The sequence below is a fragment of the Perca fluviatilis genome, chromosome 20 (assembly GCF_010015445.1).
Source record: "Perca fluviatilis chromosome 20, GENO_Pfluv_1.0, whole genome shotgun sequence".
Taxonomy (NCBI): Eukaryota; Metazoa; Chordata; class Actinopteri; order Perciformes; family Percidae; genus Perca; species Perca fluviatilis.
Genome location: NC_053131.1, coordinates 22,667,063 through 22,681,265, shown reverse-complemented (window position 1 = coordinate 22,681,265; position 14,203 = coordinate 22,667,063). Strand labels below are relative to the sequence as shown.

The following is a 14,203-nucleotide window of genomic DNA, read 5'->3' as shown; positions in this document are numbered from 1 at the left end:
AATCTTCACAAATGGACAACACTTTTAAGATTTTTTTTTAAGCGTAAATACAATCGCCAGAAGTAGTAGAACGTTCACAGTGCCATGACTTCAGCGTCACCACCCCTAGTTTCCAACTTATCTCTGTGTCCCCCTTACGTTTAAAGGTGCAGTTAGCGATGCTGCACGAAGATTGTTGATATTTGAACTCCACTGCCAAACAAATACAGCCCCCCCCTTCAGAATCTCCACCCCCAGATTCATGGACGTGCATTGCCATAGCGACCACTTCTGTTAGTGTCTCTGCGGACTAAACGAAACCTGGCAGAGTCGATATTAGCTCACGTTATGGTTACTGTAGTCTATATCCTCGATGTTCCACTTCCGGGATTGCTCTGTTGCGGAAATTCCGCCGGATTTCACTCATTTAGGCCGGATATCCGTTGCCTTGGGCTTCCTCTGTGTTGGCATTTTGAACTCCGGTTGATTTATGAGGACTATGCTTAACCCTTTCTCAGATCTCTGCGAGGTAAATCCAGACAGCTAGCTAGACTATTTGTCCAATCTGAGTTTTCTGTTGCACGACTAAAACAACTTTTGAACGTACACGTTTTACTAAACAAGTTCCTTCCAAAAGCTATTTTACAGCGGCACCGCAGCTTTTCTCGCTGCTTAGCACCGCCCTAGACGATTGTGATTGGTTTAAAGAAATGCCAATAAACCAGAGCACATTTTTATCCCATCCCGGAATGCTGCGTGGACTAGCCAAACCCTCTTCCGCAGCACCGCGTTGGAGGAAGGTCTGGCAAAGCGAGGCAATGGTTACTACTGCTGTAAAGCCAACCAGTTGGGAGCAGCCTTCACAACCAATAGCAAACGGACAAGGTTAAACTGACCTGTTGAAAACAGCAGACAGTGAAACAGCAAAGCTAACATTATTACTCACTTGTCCATAACGACGAGGTAGTTACTGACATCTTTTATGTCGTAGATCAAAGCATGAAAATCTCTTAAAGGTCCTATGACATGCTGCTTTTTGGATGCTTTTGTATAGGCCTTAGTGGTCCCCTAATACTGTATCTGAAGTCTTTTCCCGAAATTCAGCCTTGGTGCAGAATTACAACCACTAGAGCCAGTCCCACAATGAGCTTTACTTAGGATGTGCCATTTCTGTGTCTGTAGCTATTGAGGAGGAGGGAGGGGGGGCAAGGTGGAGGGTGGGGGTGCCACTGCCACTTTGCTCGTTTGAAATCCATGATGTCTCTCTCTTTGTCATGGGCGGGCCAAATTCTCTGGGCGGGCAAAACAGAGAAAGGGGAGGTAACCTTGCTCCTTATGACCTCATAAGGAGCAAGATTCCAGATCAGCCCATCTGAGCTTTCATTTTCTCAAAGGCAGAGCAGGATACCCAGGGCTCGGTTTACACCTATCACCATTTCTAGCCACTGGGGGATCATAGGCAGGCTGGGGGAACTCATATTAATGTTAAAAAAACTCATAAAGTGAAATTTTCATGCCATGGGACCTTTAAGCTTGTGTTAACTGCAGACCTTATTTCAAGCATCTAACAAAAAAAAAACATTAAAAAAAAGCATTGACTTTGAGACGAGGGAACTGCAGGTGCAAAGATTCTAACTCGTTTACGGGTTTTATGACTCATTCCTGCAGCACTCTATTGGCCACTGACCAAGACATTGTTATGTTTCCAACATATTACTATTACTATTACTGTCTTTGTTATTAAGAACACTTAAAGGGGCACTCCATCGATCCAGTTTACTCGTCATGGTCAGTGCTGTTCACCTTGTTTAAAACAGTTGTATAATGTCTTCTGTGGCTCTGGAGGGGCTTTATCACGTCTGACAAAATTATCCTGATGATGTCATACTGATGTCATCAAGGTTATCTCAATTTAGAAATCACTAATTTATAACAGAAAACTTACGTTACAAAAGTGGGGGGTATGGTGTTCGCCAGGGAAATGATCTAACGAAGAAATGTTACCAAGTTTATTATAGGAAATGTAGTATCCAGTGTTTTTGGAGCTTGACCTGTACTAGGGACTAAAAGTCAGGATATCTCAGCCTCTGCTACATATATTTAGAGTATTCTTTTTTAATCTGTGTCTCCAAAGTCCCCCAACTTTATAAAATACAGATTTAAATTGCTGGTGTACCCCTTAAGCTAACAATCAAGTAATAGCAAAATCCACATTACTGGCATAAAAAATATGTAATAAGTAATCAGTAACACTTTAGAACTAAAATCTCAAACTTGCCCTTTAACACATTGTTACTGTTTTCCTTGAAATTGGCACAGTTTTACAGCTGAATCCCAATTATCTGGTCTTCCTCAGACTCTGTTTCTTTGTAAAATTGAACTGTAAGTTATGTCTGTAATTTTATTAATTTAAACAATGGACAGCAGAGACATTTAAGTCAACCTTTAGTGAATCAAAAACTGATTTGGGAACTAATTTCTTTAATAGTTTGCTCATGCTGTTTTTAAACAACCAGTGTTAGGCGTCCCAGAACATAACAGTCTCCAACCTTTTGCTCTGTAGAAGCTTTTGGCCCCTGTGGGACTGACAGCCTTGAGGGTTTAGCCTTTAGTCCACAGTCAAAACACTGGGATTCAGCTGCATTTCCCTTTTTGGCATTGTTTTGTAATTTGTTCTCTTTTATAATCATGAAAGACAACTAATATTTTTGAAAAGCTGATGATTGTTGATTGTTGTGCCTTGCATATCAGCTTCTTCAAGAATTGAAGGTGTACCTTTATTTCATGGCTTGTACCTTAACATACAGTAGTGTTAAATGTACTGTCCTAGACAGTTTAGCATCAGCATTGATTTTATTTATTTGCCTCTCCACTTGGACAACAGAATGTTAACTAGAATGATTTTTACAAATCTAAACAATGTCTGGATGCATTATGGTAGCTGTTTTTGCTCTGTGACAAGTATGGATTTGTTTGTATTTATTGCCAGTTTATGACTTTATTTTTGGTATCAAGTGACAACTATAATAAGAAGCCTTACAAGACTCTGTACTCAAATAAGTTTTTGGCTTTCGTCAGTGCTACAGTATAGTAAACAGTTATGTAACCGTAAGTAGAGAACATAGTGGACATGCTCTGAGCTGCGGGGCCCTGTCAGCTTCAACTGTGGTTACATAAAATACAAATCATCAGGAATCTAGGAGAAGCACACTGGGAAAACCAACAAGCAAGTGACACAGTTTTGGGCAAATCTAACCATCAAGAAAGAAAGAGAAGGGGCCTTTTTATATTTTTATTATATATGGATTTTGAATGGGTGGAACATCTGTTTGAAAAACAGGTCATACAGTTTACCTGTGAAATATTTAAAATTCCCTGTGAGATTCAATTTAGTGAAATGAAATTTAGGACCTACAACCATAGAACAGTTGTGCATTTTGTCCTTGTTTAGCATTTAGTTATTAGATATCTGCATTGTCAACCTCGCTTAAATGTCAAATGTCATTTTTTTGCTTTTGCTGCACCTGGGTCTCCACTGCTGTCCTCCATTTTTTCCACATACACTCATAAAGGAAGGAATAATTGTGAGTGCCTGTGTTTGAGTGCTTGTGTGTGTATGTGTGTGTGTGTGTCTGTGTGTGTGCGCGCGTGTGTGTCAAGGTGTGATCCATGCTAATTTAAATTTGTGTGCAACATAGTTTAATTTACTGTAGATCAGTTTGGAAGGAGGCATACAGGACATCAATAAAGTTTTTCTGTATTTCAAACTCTCAAATCGTGACTGGCATCGTTTTTGTTGCAGGGTATCCCTGTCCTTCTCTCTCCCTCCCTTGCCTCTCACTCACTAATGCACCACAAATATGTATGCAATCCTTTCTCTGGAGAGTTGTTACATCTTAAGAAAAAAAACAAGGCCACTGTGGTGAGTGTCAGAGAGAAAAGAGGGCAGATGTGACAGAAATGTAGAGCACTTTGCGGCATCAACAGTCCATATCGTTATATCTCGGTTCACTGAGCCTGCCTTCATGCTGGATTTGATTAATTTCACATGAGCTCTCTGCAGGACTGTTGCATTGGAAACACTCCCTCTCAGCCCTACAGGTGGGACCTCCCATAGGTGCTACTATTTTAATTATCTCCTCCCAAGGCTATCTCCATAGCAGCCTTCTGCCGCTAAGGCTTTTGGGCTTGTGACCTACCGTGATTACAGCAGGCTCATTCTCCTTGAAAATGAACTGCAGCACTTTGTTTTGTATAGTTATTCTTTTTTAACACAAGCCCGAAGGTTTTTGATTCCTGCAAATGATATCATAATAACACAGTTTCAACACTCCTGGTTCACTTTGGTGCTTACTAAGCTAACAGTTTGAAGGGTCTGACACAACAGTACAGTACTACAGTGGGGGTGTTGATATTATGAAAATGAGTCCTGTAGGCTGTTAGAGGATTGAAGTGCGGTGTAGGATTATGTCAGCTGCACTCTGCAGTAGCTTGCCTTTCTGATGAAAAAAATCCCCAAAAAGCTCAACTGTTGAACAAAGTAGCTTAAAAGCAAGGGGGTTCTGAGACCTGTCATTGTAGATCACGTAGAATCCTCGCTCACAGCAGCTTTCTCTTTACTGTCACTAAATCAGGCTATGATAATGCTTGAGGTTAATTCTAACTTTGACTGCAGATTGATTTGGTAGTTAGCATAAAGCAATAGTTCCAGATTTAGGAAAAAAACGCTCCCAAAACAAGTGTTAGAAGATGACAAGATTGATACTATTCTTATACATGTCAAAGCATACATTTTAAGCTACAGCCAGCAATCGGTTAGCTTAGCTTAGCATAGAGACTATAAACAGGAAGAAACAGCTAACCTGGCTCTGTCAAAAGGTGATAACGTTCACCCATTAGCACGTCTAAAGCTCACTTACTACTTAAATTGCATTTACATTGCGCTACATTACATTCATTTGGTAGACACCTTTGTCAAAAGTGACTTACAATAAGTGCATTCAAACCACGTAGGAGAAAGAGCTAGATATCATCCAAAATTGGGAGTGGATCCTTTTTAACAGAAAGCATGTTCAGTGTCACAGTACTAGTGCGTAGAGATGTAAGTGCTAACAACATGTATTTCGTCAACCAAGACTCCAGGAAGACACAAAAAAAACAACAAACTGTCTTTTTTACATGTCAGTTTTTGTATGGAATGAACAAACAAGCTATATTGTGTTAATTTGTAAGCTTTAGAGAGAAGAAATTGAATAAGCATATTTCCCAAATGTTGAACTATTTAAGATAAAATCTGAATTGCTATAATAATGTTCTTCCTGAGTCTATGATGCCATGTATTAGCCATATACACCGTGAGGTAACAGTCGGAGGCTCTCGAGGTGTTTCATTACAGTTGATGGATGTAGGTTAAGCGGAAGCGAGGTCTGGCCCAGCCCTGCGACCCTGACAGAACCTCACACAGACAGGTTGGTAGTCTCCACTGAGCGTGTGCGTCATTCCCCCCTGGGCCAGACTTGAGCTGCGTTTCCATCAAACACTTTTAGTATACTACCTTTCGAACCGTAGGTAACCTGTACGGAGTCACGTTTGCACCAATCGTGGACTGCAGTGTTTCTAGCTACGCCTTTTAGTGCTAGATACCTTAACAGAGGAGTAACAAAAAAACTGGACGGAACTGAGCGGTTCTATTGGTACCATCCACAACTTTTGACAATGGAAACACAAAAATTACCGTTCTAATGTGTAACGAACTGAAGTGCTCGGTGGAAACAAGGCTATTATGTCCCACTTAGTCTTCCACTTCCGGGATTGCTCCAATGCTGCTCACTCTTTTCGGCCGGATGTTCGTTACCTTCCGCTTTCTTTGTGTTGGAATCTTAAACTCCGGTCGATTTATGAAGACTATGGTTAACTGCTCTCTGCAGGGTAAATCCAGACAGCTAGCTAGACTATCCATTCCATACTGGAATGCTGTGTGGAATGGCCAGACCCTCTTTCGCAGCGCTTTGGAGGAAGGTCTGGTAATGCAAGACTGTGTCCCACCTCACAGATACTCACAGTATAGCTTTAGTCATGTATTCAATGTTAGCCCCAATTGACATTTTAACATGTTTTCTCTGTAGTTTTCATTTAATCCTTTATAATAATACCATATCTTTCTTTGTCCTACCTACATCATAGAAATACACAGTTATGTCAACCTGCTGCAAACTTATGATTGGAAAATGAATGCCATTAATCTTTTTCCATTATTATTAAACACCCTGAAAGATGATGACACAGTGCCTACCAATCCATTCAGCTTTACTTTGGTTTTTATAACGCATCACTCCACACTTTTGCCCTTTCAAAATGCTATTGTTTGCTGCCTTTATATTGTTCTCCATGTATTGCAAGACATCATTTTAATATTTCATAACTTTTGTGACGGTGTCTTGCTCAAACAATGGTATGTTGAAAGCCATTTAAATCTCCGGCTTTGTTGGAAAGGTCTCTTGGTTGTAGTGTGTCAGTCCCAAAACATGTCAAATCTGACGAGTAAAGTAGTTTCTGAAAAGCCCTTCTCCACTCAAAAATGTGTGTTCTTTATTTAGTTACTTCCCTTGGATGTTTGAGCTTCACTGTTCAGAATGACCTATGTGCAGAGTTGACACTGACACTATGAGGCTATTTTCACATTCATCTGCTGAAGAGGGGAAATGTCTGTTCACCTTAAATCTGAGTTTACGCAGTTTGAAAGCCAATCATGGTCCAATATGAAACTTTCACCAGTGTGATGTGGGAACTTGAAGCCTCCAGCTCACACTTAGAATGAATGAGTAAAGCTTTTGAACATTTGAAATGAAAAATATTTCCATATTTATAGATTCTGTTTTTCAAGGAGGGTGAAGGAGTGGCATAAGCATTTTTAACCAGGTAGTTCAACTTTTTTTGTGGGAATATCAGTCTTTATAGTGAATAGTCTTACACTGTCTCAATTTGGATTGTCTGGTGGATGATGATATTGTTTAGCTTTTTCTTGATCTAGCATTAAAGTAAGCTGTAAAGCTGTAGCCACCATTTATAATCTGTATTATAAAAAGGGCAGGGCAAGCATCTTTTATTTATTTTTTATAATTTAATAAATGTTTTCTTTGGTCTTTGCTGATTAGAGAAACCATGTGATGCACAACTTTAGTAGTAGAGTTTAAATCAGGTAATGTAATCATCTGTCTGGGTGAGTGGGTTCAAGAGTCGTAGGGTCAGATGCTGTGTCCTGACTCTGTCGTAGTCTTCATAATAACTGTCAGGAACTACATCAGTAGGTCAGTCTTTATTCCTCTCATATATCACAAGAAGCCGTAATATATACAGAGACCACTGCAGCATTGACAGGCCTGGCACTGTGTTATGGACTCTGTATTACATTTTTCCGGTATGGTTTATGCTGTGATGATGGTCTGTTTGTGTCTTGTGCTGTCTTCCCTGATGAATGGAGATCCCTGTTTAGCTCACCAGACACATAGGTTGGCATTGGTTCTGAAAATCTGTCATATTATTACAACCGTGCTTGTCATCATCTGTTTACATCACAGTGCAACATTTCTGAGACACTGGCTGCTTAGCGGATACCAAGTGGTTTTATTTTCAACGTGATAGTGAATAATGCTTGTCACTGCTAGAATATACACCAAACAGTCCTCCTTTTGAGAGAGAGAGAGAGTTGGATCAAAAATAGCACCAAGTGGTATTGTGTAATGTGTTCTTCTCTGTTTTGAACAGCGCAACAACAGAGCTCTCAAATCGATACACCTCCCTCACATGCTGCTGAGAGGACGCACAAAGGTTGGTCTTATTTCCACTTCATAGTTCCCCACATGTGACTGTGTGAAGTGGTTTCAGTGAGAGATGCAGCAACTGAACTGTGGCAAACTGGGAGATGAATGCTTCTCTTTGCAGGAGAAGCAGACAGTCCCTCTGATCACTCTCTGGTCAGTTCACTCAGGTTATTAAAGTGCCCCGGCATGATTTGATTAAATGTCCAGCTTACAAGGATGTCCATAAACAGAGTGCTCTTTGTACTCGCACAGTTATTATTTATGTCGAACCCACCTCTTCATATCAATCACAAAATGTGGGTTTTGCACATTATACTTTACTTAACTAATAGCCTGAAGTAAACCACAGTTCATTTAAATCCATCTGTATTTTATTTTTGAAATAAAAAGTGAGATGTTAGGAAAAACCCAACATTTATTTGAATATATATTATCCATTCTGGCTCTGAATAAATAAAATATCTTTAACATACAGGATAATGGCAGCTATCAATTCATGGTTTACATACAATAGATCTATTATAAAAACCATAGAAATGAATCATTTTCTAAGGATGTTCATTTGTACCTTGTGATAATGTTATTTATACCTTTTGTACTACTACCTTTAATAAAAATTCATCTTATTACACCAGAAGTTTATCAAGGCCCAAAAGATGTATGCCTGCCCTATATGTAACCAAAAACACAATACATTTACATGGTTATATGCACATACCTGAGCATAACTCATTAATGCAGGTTCTTCTATTTGGAATCCAGGTTTGATCCATGAAAAGAAAATACAGCCTATGCTAAAATGCAAAAATGCAGTATTAATTTAGACCAGCTGAGGAATGGCAGTGATGTTATGAGCGCTGTATGCCTGTGAGAAATATTGATGTCCTGCAAAACCAAACGCATCTCTGGACCCCGGCCGTGCCCTATTCTTTTAACATAATATCTAGATACCAGTGTTGTCCACGCGCACAGGCAGGTTAGTAGCCTCAGAAGCTGTCCGAGGTCAAGTAGACACACATTGATTTAAGGCATACAGATGGCCTAAAACAAAAAAACCCGCATAGTTAGTGTTGAAGGGGAAACAGTGTTCACTGCGAGAAGCGAGGTATCCTCTTTTCTTAGTCATTAGGGTTCAGAGCATCCATAAAAAGGCTATGCAAAATGTTAAGGTGAAAACCTGTGTGTTATCCGACCTGCGGCACTGATTCTGTAAAACACTCCTTCTAGGGTCAGTTTATGTGTGTGAGGGGGGGTGTGTGGTGGCGCGGATGCGGCCCGATCAGTCTCCTCTCAGGCCAGCTCGTCTCTTCGCGGATGTTGGAGGAGCAGTGGCAGCATCTGCAGCCGCCTGGTCGGGGTCGCTGTTGTCATTCGCCCCGTCGCCCGGTCTCTGCGCCTCCCTGGGGCTGCTGGACGGCATGTAGTGGCTCACTCCAGGTTGAGACGCGCGTGTCTGTTTCCCCACATTACCCGGTCTTTCCGCGCTTGCGTGACCGTGGGAAGATGCGTAGAGTCCCTTCTCCTGCTGCGAGTGCGCATTTTTTGCTCCAGCACCGTGCGGAGAGACGGCCACACTGTCGACTCTGTCATCCCACTGAAACGCCTGACTGTACGGGGCTGTGCCCTGCCTGGTCTGGTTGAGAGGTAGCAGTCCAGTCTGAGTAGAGTTCCACTCTGAGACATTGTTGCTTGTTGAAATATTTGTTGAGATGTTTGCGGTGGGGGTGACCTCCCCGGGCACTCCCGGCTTCCCCGTAGATGAGGATGCACTGGTTGGTTTCCAGATCAGGCTGTAGTAAATTGCCAGGATAATGGCTGCTAAGGACACGGACAATACATATGCAAAAACAGTGGCTAGTCTCACCCACTTCTTGTTAGTCTTAGCAGCCATCTTAGCCTTTTTGTCCCCCGTATAAGTAGCAGGTTTGCCCCTCTCCATATTGGGCATGAAGTCCCGCTCTCTCATATTGCCCCTATTTTTTCCTCGATGCTCCACCACCCCCTCCGTCTTGAAGGCTTCTAGTTATCCACAATCCAAGAGAAGACAATAAGAAGAGGAAGATGAGGAGATGCTGGACCACCTTGACCCGTCCGCACCACAGGACTATTTTGCAGCTAAATTGATTTCTTGTAATTCATTTGATCTCAAAAGCGCTGCGCCTAATACTCGGTACCCAGTGCAGCATTGCGTTTCATAATGGGCATCAAGCATCCACAGGCTGATTGCGCGATTCAGCATCCGACAGCTGCGGGACAAATGACAATCATATACATTTCCAGGGAACAGCTGGCTGTAGGCCCACGGCAAATACGCAGTAGCCTATAAGATTTGATTTATTAAAACGATTAAGTGAGATCATACGGCACACAACTGTCTGTCTTTTCCAGCAAATGAAGTGGCTGGCTCAGCTAAAAATACAGGAGAGGGGGCGGGCGGTGGCTCTTAAAGAAGCAGCAGCTGTGCACCAGCCCTCGGAAAAAAACAAAAAAACACACACATCAGGACGCTTGTGCCGCACGTTGAGAGCAGGATGTTGTAGCGGGGACGAACATCTGTCCAAGTGACGCTGCGAAGTGTTTACCTTACAATGTGCGCACCCATATGGAAACGATCTCTGTTAGATATGTTCAATGAGCCAAATAAAGTGGTGATTAATTAAATTTGACCGGAATTTATGAATTATGTAATGCGTATCCAATCCACTGATACACTTGTAAGCACAACCAACGGTGTGTATATCAGATATTTGGTTGATTTTGGATCAGTTTGGACCCGATCCAACTATACCTGTTGGCTGGTCCACTTTACAGCGCGTCATTTCAGCACAATGGACAGTGCCCGGGATTTGTCATTGCGCATGTCCTCTGGGAAGCTGCAGAGGTGAAGCAGGTGAATGACAGGTGCAACAGCATTTGACCAGTGATGTGCCAAATAGAAAAAATGTTTAAACTCAGTTGGTGATCAACATAACTCCCATGCAATAAAAGCTCAAAGTATTGTGTCTTACATGAGCTTGATTGTATTCAGTAGGCTATGTATAGGTGCTATATGTCATCTTAAAAATAAAATAATTTTCATTTGATTTTACCCTTGATTACATTCCTGTATCTAACATCCAACCATTTACAAGCAGTGGATAATTATGTGTGTTGTTGACAATTTTCCTTTCCAGTGTCACAAAATCTGATCATACACCAAAAAAATATGACACGTGACTGTGTTGTAACATCCCTACACATTGAATGGCTACAAGTGCACATTTGCACCTGGTTGTCACAAACATATATATATATATATATATATATATATATATATATATATATATATATATATATATATATATATATATATATTGTGTGTGTTGGTCAGACAAGCAATCCTCCCACAGACCGACATGCACACACATTCAGGTGTTTATAGGATGATTAATTGTTTTCATTACTTGTTTATCATATGGCGATGAGAAGGAGGACGATGATCAGTATCAGCTGTAATGGGAGTTTTTACAGTATGGCTGCAACATAAAACATTGAAACAATGAAATTACACTAGAAATGGAGGAAACAGGATGTAAGGGCAGGCTTATTTGATTGTTTCCTTGTTCAATGTAAATAAATGGCTGCTGGCAGCTCCACATACAGTAGGCCTATCATTTGCATTAACAGCAAATCACCTGGGATTCATCATCATCTTATTATTTTATTAAATCATGCCACAACCACCTGTCCAGGGTCACGGTCATAATGTCATTTATCACTGCAGGCAGGACACTATGCTGCTGTTTCAACAAAAGATCCCCGGTCATTTGGATATCATTCAAATTAACCTCAAGACAATGCAATATCTAATGCAAACATTCAGCCAGTCAGGGACTGGAGGAGTGTCATTTGATAAACCACCAATGATGAATGAATTGATGAATTGTTTTATATAAACATTTTAAAGGAAAAAACAAAACAAGACCAACACATGTTAATGCAACATACTGTACCAAAAAAGATGAACCTATCTTTTTAATCTGGTTTTTAATTTCTAGTAATGTTAGAGTCTTAGTTTTTAAGTTTCAATCGTTGGTTTTCCATTCTTTTATTTAGTTTTATTCTAATAACTTTTATTTATCGAGTTTTGCTATTTCACATTGCAGAATTGAAACAACATACAAAAAATGAAAAAAAAAGGAATACAAATACAGTAAATACAATTTTGCAAGACTAAAAATTACAACAATAAACTAACAGGGTTACTAAGTTTATTGTTGTAATTTTTAGTCTTGCAAAAAAAAGAATGTTTTTATTTTATTTTTTGTCTGTGTTTCAATTTTGCTATGTTAAGAACTTTGGTTCTGCATGTTTATATGAACAGGCTATATAAATAAAGTTGAGGTGATATGCTAGCAAATGGCATCTCCAAATTACTATGGGAAAAGCAACTGTGAAAATCATTTATTAAGGGTCAGTTCACCCAAACTACAAGATAAACATTTTCTCACTTATTCCCAGTGGTGTCTATAGAAGCCATTCAGGTGCTTTTGAATATATTTGCCATGACTATTTACATTGTAGATTCTCACTGAAGGCATCAAAACTATGAATGAACACATGTGGAATGATGTACTTAACAAAAAAGTGTGAAATAACTGAAAACATGTCTTATATTCTAGTTTCTTCAAAGTTGCCACCCTTTGCTCTGATTACTGCTTTGCACACTCTTGGCATTCTCTTGATGAGCTTCAAGAGGTAGTCACCTGAAATGGTTTTCCAACAGTCTTGAAGGAGTTCCCAGAGATGCTTAGCACTTGTTGGCCCTTTTGCCTTCACTCTGCGGTCCAGCTCACTCCAAACCATCTTGATTGGGTTCAGGTCTGGTGACCTGGAGGCTAGGTCATCAGGCGCAGCACTCCATCACTCTCCTTCTTGGTCAAATAGCCCTTACACAGCCTGGAGGTATATTTGGGGTCATTGTTCTGTTGAAAAATAAATGATGGTCCAACTAAACGCAAACCGGATGGGATGGCATGTCGCTGCAGGATGCTGTGGTAGCCATGCTGGTTCATTATGCCTTCAATTTTGAATAAATCCCCAACAGTGTCACTAGCAAAGCACCCCCACACCATCACACCTCCTCTTCCATACTTCACGGTGGGAGCCAGGCATGTAGAATCCATCCGTTGACCTTTTCTGCGTCGCACAAAGACACAGCGGTTGGAACCAAAGATCTCAAATTTGGACTCATCAGACCAAAGCACAGATTTCCACTGGTCTAATGTCCATTCCTTGTGTTTCTTGGCCCAAACAAATCTCTTCTGCTTGTTGCCTCTCCTTAGCAGTAGTTTCCTAGCAGCTACTTGACCATGAAGGCCTGATTCGCGCAGTCTCCTCTTAACAGTTGTTCTAGAGATGTGTCTGCTGCTAGAACTCTGTGTGGCATTCATCTGGTCTCTAATCTGAGCTGCTGTTAACTTGCGATTTCTGAGGCTGGTGACTCGGATGAACTTATCCTCAGCAGCAGAGGTGACTCTTGGTCTTCCTTTCCTGGGGTCGTCCTCATGTGAGCCAGTTTCATTGTAGCGCTTGATGGTTTTTGCGACTGCACTTGGGGACACATTCAAAGTTTTCGCAATTTTCCGGACTGACTGACCTTCATTTGTTAAAGTAATGATGGCCACTCGTTTCTCTTTACTTAGCTGATTGGTTCTTACCATAATATGAATTCTAACAGTTGTCCAATAGGGCTGTCGGCTGTGTATCAACCTGACTTCTGCACAACACAACTGATGGTCCCAACCCCATTAATAAGGGAAAACACTTCAGTAATTAACCCTGACAAGGCACACCTGTGAAGTGAAAACCATTTCAGGTGACTACCTCATGAAGCTCATTGAGAGAACACCAAGGGTTTGCAGCGCTATCAAAAAAGCAAAGGGTGGCTACTTTGAGGAATCTAAAATATAAGACATGTTTTCAGTTATTTCACACTTTTTTGTTAAGTACATAATTCCATATGTGTTCATTCATAGTTTTGATGCCTTCAGTGAGAATCTACAATGTAAATAGTCATGAAAATAAAGAATGCATTGAATGAGAAGGTGTGTCCAAACTTTTGGCCTGTACTGTATATATATATATAAATATAGGGTATAATATTTAGGGTCACTCAGAAATTTCTAAGTGAGTCCAAACTTTTGACCGGTCAAAAGTTTATATATATATATTTTTAACTTATATATATATATATATATATATATAAGTTCAAAAGTTGATATATAAATATATATATATATATATATATATATATATATATATATATATATATATATATATATATATATATATATATATATATATATATATATATGAATATTTATTTAATTTATTTAACATCTCTGTTGAAACTTCATCTGTTA

At 40.2% G+C, this 14,203-nt stretch overlaps 1 protein-coding gene across 1 annotated transcript; it reads right to left on the bottom strand.

Moving 5' to 3' along the window:
* Nucleotides 1-8,152: 8,152 nt before the first annotated feature.
* LOC120549244 lies at nucleotides 8,153-10,265 on the bottom strand. The gene has a single exon (XM_039785980.1). It carries the CDS (start codon nucleotides 9,763-9,765, stop codon nucleotides 9,079-9,081), a length of 687 nt encoding a protein of 228 aa, XP_039641914.1. The 5' UTR covers nucleotides 9,766-10,265; the 3' UTR covers nucleotides 8,153-9,078.
* Nucleotides 10,266-14,203: the final 3,938 nt, after the last annotated feature.

What these genes read in the sequence shown, in the direction of transcription:
- LOC120549244 (XM_039785980.1), bottom strand. Translation starts at nt 9,765, where the DNA reads ATGAGAGAGCGGGACTTCATGCCCAATATGGAGAGGGGCAAACCTGCT.